General features: G+C 47.1%; 1 protein-coding gene across 1 annotated transcript; it reads left to right on the top strand.

Annotated features, from left to right (window-relative positions):
* Nucleotides 1-945: 945 nt before the first annotated feature.
* CCSAP (centriole, cilia and spindle associated protein) lies at nt 946-9,537 on the top strand (the record flags this gene model as incomplete). The annotated part of the gene is made up of 3 exons (XM_079550840.1): nt 946-1,225; nt 6,126-6,418; nt 9,364-9,537. 3 exons carry the CDS (start codon nt 946-948, stop codon nt 9,535-9,537), a joined length of 747 nt encoding a protein of 248 aa, XP_079406966.1.
* Between the last annotated feature and the right edge of the window lie 404 nt (nt 9,538-9,941).

The following is a 9,941-nucleotide window of genomic DNA, read 5'->3' as shown; positions in this document are numbered from 1 at the left end:
TGTCCCTATGTGAAGGCTGAAGCATGAGTTAATGGCTGTGAGATCTGTGGGCGCTGGGGTGCCTGTGTTCCTTGTGTATGGCCACGTCTGCCTCCGCAGAGGGTTGTTTCCCTGAGGAGAGGCAGCGCACAGGAGGAGAGGAGCCGGTGCTCCAGGAGCCAGCTCACAATCCCAGCTGCCCAGCCAGTGCTTTGCAGGGTGGTTCAGAATGCCATTGAGCACACAATTACCGCTTCTGGACAGAAGGCAGATGCTGCGAACCCAGACCTGTCATCTGCCATAAATGTCATCTGCCCATACATCCCTGGTTTACTGGGGAGCAATCTGTGCTCCTCCCTGGCCCAGGCGGCCGCATCAGCCCCGCAGCTGGGCGAGGGCACAGCTGGGCGGCGGCTGTGGGTGGCAGCGACACAGCGGGCGGCCACCAGAGCCCGGAGGGGGGGGGGGGTGACGGACACGTGTTAAACGGGAAGCCGTGTGGTTTGCCTGCGCCAGGGCGGCACGGATCGATCGGCGAGAGGATTGTATATCTCGGGTGTCTCTGCCGGCTCCAGCGATCTCATTTACGCTGGTTCGGGCGAGCCGGCCTTCACCGTAGCAAGGCGAGAGGAGAACGACGTTTGCCCGCTGCCTAAAAGTAGGAGAGCCTCCCGCCGCGCTCCTGAAAGCCGTCAGTGCCCCCCTGTGTCGGAGCAGGGCGCCGTTCAGTGTCACTGCCCGGCCCGGCGCACACCCCGCCACTGGGTGGCGCTGTCGCCAGGCGACGCGAGGAGGCTCCGGGGGGTGTCGGCGGCGTCGCGCCGCGATTGGCGCGGCGGGAGGGGAGGGGCCGGGCGCCGCTGTTTGGATTTAAACGTTGCAGCGGGAGGGGCGGGCTCGGCCTGCGGTGCAGCGCTACGCGCCGTTCCGTGCCTGTTCCGCTCCCGTTCCCCTCCCGGCCCCGCCATGGTGGTGCCGGCGCGGCGCGTGAAGACGGAGTACATGAAGCGCTTCAAGGAGCCCAAGTGGGAGTCGTGCGGCGCCTGCTACCTGGAACTGCTGCGCTACCGCCTCAGCCGCCGCCTCCTGGAGCAGGCGCACCGGCCTTGGCTGTGGGACGGCTGGGAGCAGGACAGCGTCGGCGGCAGCGGCAGCAGCACCGCCGGGTCCCCCTCGCCGCCTGGAGCGGGCAGCCCTCCGCCCGCGCAGGAGGAGGAAGCGGCGGAGGCGGGACGGGCCGGCCCCGGTAGGAGCGGGGGGATGGCGGGGGTGGCTGTGGCTGTGTGCCTCCCTGGGAAGGCGCGGCCGGGTCAGGTGCGTGGCCGTGGCTGGCGGGGGAGGCCCGGCCCGGCCCTGGTGGTGCCGCAGTGTGGGCGAGCTGCTTGGGGTTCCGCGTGCAGCGAATAGGGCGAGAGTATTGCGCGTCCTGCTCTGTGTGCTGTAGAGAAATCTGGGCCGGGAGCTTCTCAGGGAGAAGCCTATCCGTGAGCTGTGGCTGTGGAACCTCAGGGACCCGCAACGCTGAGAAGCTGGGCGTCCCTTTAAAGAAGAGCGTTGTGGTAACTCATCCTGACTCACAGCCGCTTATGTAAACGGTTGCCATGGGAGCAGCGCATCCCTGCAATTATATAAGCAGGTTCTCTGGCGAAAGCGGCAGCACCAAGCTAGGCTGTGTGCCAGTGACTGGCACATAATGTTACTGCTTCCCTGGACCTGCGTGTGACATTCTTTTGTCTTTGCTGGACACTGGGTCCCTGCTGATACCCGAGCTCTGTGGTCTTGGTTTTGCAGTGAGTCAGTAACCCTGAGCCAGTGTAGAGCTGCAGTCCTCACAGCAGCGTGGGCCTGTGTGCCACCCGGCTGTCACATGCCTGCTAAAATGCTGTTGAGCTGACACACAGCACCTCAGTGTTGGGAGAAAATGCCAAGACGACAGGAGTGGTTAGGGATGCTCTTAAGAACAAGGTCTGTTTGAGTTGAAGGAGCTGAGGTACGCACAGGTGCTGGCTGCCAGGGTAAAACACTCCATCCCTCCAAAGCCATGCAGTGATGGCAGCAGCTCACTGGGATGAGACCAGGCCGGAGTTCCTTGCTAGCTTGATTCCGTTTAGGTCTGCTTTAGCAGCAGGTAAGAAGTTGTTAGTTGCAGATGTACTCATATAAGCATATTCTGTAGTCAGTAATGGTGTGCGTGGTCTGGTTCTGGCATGTGTGGATGTCTCTTCACCTTTGCTTATCCTAGCCAGCAGTACTGACCTGAGCAACGCGGAGGCTTTAGGTAGCAGTAGTAAGGTTCGTGGCTGCTGTAAGAGAGTACCTGATTCTTTCTGAGGTTCTTCCCATTTACTATGGGAGGGAAAAACCTGTATCTGATCTTCATGTCTTTGCAGAGTGACTTTCTGCAGGCATTTTAAAAGCTTTAGCAGAAGATCTAAAAGCAATTCAGCTTTGGCAGCTGGATTAAGTGGAAATTTATTGTATATTCATGGACAGCTTACTGTACAATCAGAAAGCAAGCGACTCGGTATTAAGCAATTATGAAGGTGCTATTTTCTTTTGTTCAGTGACTTCATAATTAAAAAGCACAGAGGATATAACATACAAACCACCACCCTGTGAATCTTTCATTATTCGACTGCTTTTTTTCTGAAAGGACTTAATTACACTGAAATGCTGTGGGAGCAGTGAGTGTGCTAATGTCAGTGATGTTTTTTGTCTTCTGAATCTGACACCCACCCACATGCTGCAGCATCCTGGTTGGGTTGTTACCTGGCTACTGATGCCTCTCTCTCATCTGGAGGGAACCTGATTTCTGCTAAGAGTTTGTGGCAGAGTGTGCTTGGCCAGCAGTAATGTTGCTGAAATCACACATGCAGTGTTTTTCTTCAAGAAACAATTACCTGTTTTTTGGGTGTGTGTGTTTTTTTTTCTTTTGTTTTGTTTTTTTACTCAGTTCTGACCTGTGAAAGAGCACTGACAGCAGTTCTTGAAAGCTTCTGTTATCCGTATACAAAGCTGGTTTTATTATTTTGCAGCTTAACTTCAAGGCTTAGTGATGTTGCTCTAAATTATTACCAGCATGGACCCCTTAGATGGCAAATGGGATGATTGCCTTTCCTTGCTGTATCTGAAAGATATTAAGGCGCAGACTGAATGGCAACTTTGGCTTAATTCCTTCTTGCTCTTCACGCTTGGGGGGAGGGTGGGGAGGACGACTGCTCTGTAGAATGCATTTGGGCCTGGACATGATCCAATAAAATCCTGACCGAAATCAACTGGTCTAGTTGACACATACTCAAAGCTGTCAACCCCATGGTCTGGTAAGTGAATGACAGGAGCTCTTGGCAGCAGTACTGCAAGCAAACCTGCTCCTTGTGAAATGATACTGTTGCGCACACATCCAGGATTAGGCCATCTTTCCAGCCTTATTATGACTTTTTTGCCTTCATAGCACTTTATACAGAAGTTTTAAATGACAGCAGTGACAACTTTGTGTCAAAACAGTTGCCACACAATAGACTGGATTAGTGCATCTGGGTAGAAGACCCAGTCTCAAACTTGTTCCCTGATCTGTCATGATGCTGTAGGAATGCTTGCTGACCCAGCTGCCCAGGGAGGGGTGGCTGATGGTGGAGAAAAAGACTAACAGTGTCAGTTTAGGAATTTACAGTGATTCAAGGATACTTCAGTGTCTTTTGGGTTGAAACAAGTTTTGCTGTCAAGTCAAGCTAGGTACAACTTTCTTCAGCTGGTGAATCTAATCAACTCAACTGCTGTGTTGCTGGTCACTCAGATATTGTGCCAGTGCCTCACATGAGACTGATCTTGAAGCAGTGCTGCTGCAGCCTGTTTCAGCTGTAGTAAATAGTAACTATTTTCTGCCCAGCTGTAGTCAGTTAGTGCCCCTCTTTAGGCCTTGAAGACCTGTGCAGTTGGGACCTGCTTAAGCTGTCATGGTGTGTAGGAGACTGCTTGTTTGGTACCTGTTCTGGGAGCTGGTGTGTTTGAACAGGGTAGCTCTCGAGATGACTGGGAGCAGTCAAGATGACCCAGTGTTTCCTGCTTTATTACAAAATGCTTCCAAAACCTGAGGTAGAAAGGGGCAAACACCTCTATGTAAAGATAGTAGCACTGACCTCTCAGACTTGTGTATCTGACCAGAAGGTTGGTACCTCCAGCAAGTCAGCAGAGCCTTTGCCTTGGAGGTCTCATCAGCCTGGTAGAGCATGCACAGCTTTAGAAGGGGGGGAAAGCACCATCAGCTCCTCTTCAGGCCACTGGAGAGGAGCTGTTATGTAAGTTGGGTGATGCAGGAGGACTCAAGTGACCTCTTCTGGGCAGGAGCTTTCTACTGCTGTGTTGGGTGGGCCTGGCAGCCTGGTTCTGCTGCTAAGCACTTAATCCCCTCCTGTCTAGTGTGCTCTGTTTAGCATCCATGATGCGGTTTTTAAATGTTCCTAGCTTTTTCCCTATGCTGGCTAATCCCTGTAATGCCCCAGCAAGTCAGTTGAGTTTCCTGTTCTATTCGCAGCATGCATTTAGCAGTGCCTGCCTGAGCTGGCACACTATGGGGGAAGGAGGTAGATTTTGCTGACAGGTGGGCTTCCTGAGTAGCTGGGTTTGGTTCCTCCCTTGCTATCAACTGCTGCTTTTCTCCTTGCTGCAAGGATTGCCTAGCAAAATAGCTTGGATATAAAATGTAATTGGCTGTTTAAAGCATCCACCTTGTACCTTCTGAGTTTTATATATGTGAACTGTGGGAGTGAGCTCATTAAAATACCTGCTGTAATAGCAGGTGCACGTAAGGTGCCAAAGTATACTCTGGTATACAGCATTTACTGCAAGACTGTGCAAGATTCTGCATGCCACTTAGTCATATGCTTTTATAGCTATTTTGGGACAAGTTGGCTTCATCATTTCTGCACCAGCTGGGACTGTATCTGAGCGAGCTGTATCCAGGCTTGTCTGTTGCCTTGAAGTAATAACTTAAAGCTATGCTCCCAATGCAGTCGTGGAGACTCTCCTCTTTTCTTTAATTTGAAGGCTTTAAATGCCATCTCTGTTCTGCTGTAGACATGGAAGGTTTTTCCTTGAAGGCAAGATTTGACATACCAAAACAAAAGCACTCTTATCAGATTCAACAACAATATGCCTGCCTTCAGTGTCTTTCTGAAATATCACTGCAGTGCTCAAAAAAGTGCTCAAACCAGTGGTGTGATATGCAGAAGGAGGACCTAACCAGTCCCCTCTTACGAGTGGCAGCATAGAGAAACTTGTGGGTAATAAGCTTTTGCAAGGGAATACCTCTGTGCTGTAAGGATCAAAAGCACTACTGGATTGGTAATCAGTGTGCTAGGTAGGTTATGTCTGTTCTGGCAAAGATGGGTGGATGCTGTAATGAAACTAAAGCAGTGTCAGATTGCTCATGCATGAAGGTGATTTGCTAAATCAAAGCAATTAGCATGAATGATCCTTGTTGTGTCGTACGGATGGGCAAGTCCTTCTGCTTTTAATGACAGTACTTAAGTAAAATTTGTTGTTGTCTGTGGTCAACACTGCAATATGTAAACTAGCCTTAAACTAGATTATTTCATTCAACACCAGTGCAGGAATCTTTCCATAACCAGTAGCATCATATTCCTCTTTCCTCTGCATGCAAGCAATCGATGCCTGTATGAATAATCAGAGAGTTTGAAAAGGAATCACTTCTTTCAGTCAAAGCTTATAGTATGAGAGATTATTCTCTGGCTGGCAGCATCTACCTGCTACTTAGCAGTCCATCTGCTTGCTGTCTGAAAGACAGAAGGATGAAACAGTGAAGACAGGAGAGCACTGGAAACAATCTTACTGCATGTACAGCATTGCTTGGAGCTATTAGGCATCTGTAGCCTCACTAGTGGAAGGTGTGTTTAAATGTGGCAGCTGATGCATTGAGGGACAGGCTTGAAAATACTGGTTGCTAAAGAGTGAAAGCATTTAAGCAAGGCATGCCTCTAATGCTAAGGAATTAGTGACTTCGTTCTTAAAAAAAAAAAAGCACAGTTTTCTTGAGAGATCTTGAGATCTGCACTGAGAGGGGCAGTGCAGATTAAACAATATCATGTTGTCATTGAAACTTAAAGCAGAACTTCTTTTTTTTTTTTCAGAAAAAGAAAAACAAGATCAAGAAGAGCAAGAAAAAACTGTAGAACATACTTCCACAAAGGAAGCAGATAAAACTTCCGCGAAGGATGCAGATAAAACCAGCCGTACAGGACGACGTCCAAGCCAAAGTGCCTTGTCCAGTCGTAATGATCGAAGATCAACCAGAAGTCCTCAAAAGACAGATGGACCAAAGGAGAATAAACATCCATTTGCTCTCTATGGGTGGGGAGAAAGACAGACAGATACTGGAAGCCAGAAAACTCACAATGTCTGTGCTTCTGCTTCAGTGAATGAAGTAAGTAAAAGCTGCTTTTTAAGTGAGAGAACTGACTTAGTGCCTGGAAAAGACATTGCTAATATCTAGATAAAAACTTTTCAGAGGTTCTTTTATTTGTGATCACGTGGGGAACTGTAAAGACTTTCAGCAGCCTCTGTGTTTTGCTGTAGTGATAATGTCTTACAAATACTAGCTTGCAGTTGTGCCAGAATGAAGTTAGGGGCTTATTCCACTCAGTTCCTTTGAACTGGTGTCATTTTTACAGGTTTAGTTGTGATTGAGACTGTACATGAATTCCTTCAGATAGCCCTTCTAGGCTGTGGCGTTTTCGTGTGTGAAAAGGCCTTCGAAGAATCAAAACCCACGTCTGGATGCCTAGTTTGGGGTGCTGCAGAATCTTCCAAAGTGTTTCCCAGAAATGGGCAGTTTTCCATCATATCCAGTTGGGTCTGTAACAGAGCGTTTTCTTGGAAAAAACAGCAAATGAGTTGTTTTGAAGAGACAGAAATGGCTTTTCTTTCTCCTCATCAAAATGAAATAGTAGTTGCCACATTAAAGGCCTATAGGTACAAGAATACAATGGAGGACTGAATGCACAGAACTTCTAGGATGCTTAGAACCATTCTACCTCTAGGAAATGGAGGTTTCATCAGGCAGGAACACATCTGCCCACAGCTGTGATAAACAGTGCCATAAGAAAAGGACAGGTATGGGATGAAAGGTGATTGATGCCACTTCTAGGTTGAGTATTGGTTATGTGCTGTATAATCAATGAATATTAAGATGTTATAATTATGAAATAAACTAGAGAGTTTGGCAAAGCAGATAATGATAACAAAAAGAAGATAGATAGAAAGCTCACCTGTATCCTGGGCTCACCCACAAAACACCAGTAGAGGTGGTCTCCAGAAGAGATCCTTCCCCACGGGTAACCAGCTCTTAAATAGGTCTAGGAGGGGTGGAGCCAGGCACCACCCCTTCCTGCAGCACAGGTGAATTGCCTTCAGCTGTGCTCCTCTGGCTGACCCATGGCTTGCCTCAGGTGATCAATCAGAGGTTCAGGCCGTGACTCAGCAGCTCCCATACATGTGCATTCATACTGGTCACAGCAGGTATCAGCATTTTCTAGTAGAGTGTGCTTCAGGGGTAGAGCTGTGATCTGTAGTCCTTGCTAATGCAGCTGTCATTGAAGTTAACATCTTCGTATAGCAGTCGAGAACTTGGGTTAGATATGGAGGGAGAAGCAGAGGAAAGCAGAGAAGTATACTTCAGCTGTTGATAGGTCTGACAGTACAGTACTGTCATTAGGTTTATTGCTGTAACTTCATTTAATACTAAAGATGCTTGGCATGTCCAACCTGAGTAACTTTTAACTGTTTATTTGTCTTGAACTCTCTGCGTTTTACTAATACTTTAAAAATCTGATTAATGCTTAGCTATCTTGTTTCTGACTATTTCAGTGCTACCAGCAAAACTGGCAGTTCAAAACGTATTTCTGCATTCTGAACAAGAGAAAAGCAGCAGGCAGTTAGCACCAAGCATCCCAAAACAGGCAGGTAGATAAACATGGGTATAGCGCTGGGCTGTGAATAAGCAACTCCTCCTGCAGCAGTCTTCAGGAATAGGAGCCCCAGTGCTTTACTGCTAAGCTGTCCAGCAGGCTGTTTCAGCATGTTGCCAGTGGGGAGCTTTGGTAGCAGAGCAGGCTGTCAGTGTCTGATGGACTGCAGGGCTGATGTAAATATTAGCACAACAGCACATGTAAAATTCACGTGGCCGTGGGCAACAAAAGAATTAGGTTCTAAAATGTCATTTCCTTATTTAACAAGAAATGATAAGTTTGGAGTGCTAAAACTGATCTTTTCAGTTCTAGGACTCTCCTGGTAAGATACACTGATTCACTCTTTCCAGCATCTTGTCCTTATCATACTAGTAATGCAGAACCTGAATCTATGACCCAAGACATCTGAAGCCTGACTTCCAATGGGCTGTTCTGGAAGGGATTTCAAGTGTAGCCTTTTTTTCTTTCTGGATGGCTCTCTTAAGGAAATGAGAATGGGTCCTGTAGCTTTTGAAACAAGCTGCTCATCCTGGTAATGGGTGCTGTTACTGGATCAATAAGCTTAGGTCAGTGGTGGTAATGGCTGACTGATGCTTTGCTGAAGCCTAACATATGTTGATGTCCAACTTGAGCATTAACTGATGCTTTGAAAGACTTTTACTATTACTTGTTCTAGAAAGAAGGGTATAGAGCTCTAAAGATCAGGTCTCTGGATTGTAGTGAATGGAATGACTCCTCTGAAACACTTCCAGTTATCTCGGCCATGTAGGCAGCATTGCCACTAGTGATTCTTCTGTAATGAAGGTCTACTTACTGCCTGGTTAGGTTACTTTTCCTGAATATTTTCAAGTTGTTACTCTTATCTGACATGGGAGATCTTAAAATCTTGTGATAGAAATCAGCAAGCATAGAGGTTGGCTCTTGAGACCATAGTTAAGGAAATTTATATAATTTCTTAACACAAAAACATGTATTTCTGTGGCATGTTCTGAAGATTAAGAAGCTCTCAAGTGCCTTATAATGAGTCTATAACAACTGATCGTAGTACTGAGCTTAGATTGTTAAGGGTTGCTTGGGTGTACTGAAGGATAATTAAGAATTCTAAACAGTAGCAAGATGAGAAAGGAGGTTATTGAATGTCAGAGTAAGATTAAGACAAACATTTTGAATGTTTAAATACTTAGCAGCACAGAATCAGAAAAATGCAGAATAGAATTTGAGGCATTTATTTAATGGAAATGCACATGACTTTTGGATAGTGGTGCAAATTCCAGAGGTAGGTGTTTTGGTAGCAAACTGTTTCTTCACAATGGGGGTAGGGATGAAGCAGAGGTGACCCTTGACTTTGCTGTGAGGTTCCTAGTCCATTTTCCTGCTTGTAATGCTAACTCTGATCTTCTAGATTCACGAATCTGCTCTACGAGCAAAGAACAGGAGACAAGTGGAGAAAAGGAAGCTTTCACAGAGGCGAGTACGATCAGCAGAAGCAGAGAAAGCTTGGCGGATAAAGCCTTCCCCACCAGATAACCCCTGGATGACAGAGTATATGAGATGCTACTCGGCCAGAGCTCGGTGAATTTGGATTCAACTTGGGCATCTTCACAAGAAGTTATGCATATCAGGACACTGGTGCAAGGAACCAAACCATTTATGCAAGGTTTTTATAGAGAGTTTCCAGCTGTTAACATATTTGTTAAAGTATTTTTATCTTGGCTACCTACCTCACAGTGGGGTGTCTAGTTGGAGCCATAACATTTGAAGAGGCTTTTAAATATAGCTACCCAAATTTTTAAACAATTCCCCTTTTGGGAATCTTTCTAATAAGTTTCAATTGACTTGTTTTGAGAGGGGAGGGGGGCTTTGCATACTGGCAATCAAAACAAACTCTTATTTTATTGATATTGGTTATGAATAATCTGCCCCTTACTTTAAAAGAGCTAAAGTCCTCCAAACCACGAGGAGGTGGTGCTGGGGGGAGGG

This window comes from Tetrao urogallus, assembly GCF_951394365.1.
Source record: "Tetrao urogallus genome assembly, chromosome: 2".
NCBI lineage: Eukaryota > Metazoa > Chordata > Aves > Galliformes > Phasianidae > Tetrao > Tetrao urogallus.
This window is presented reverse-complemented; position numbering and strand designations above follow the sequence as displayed.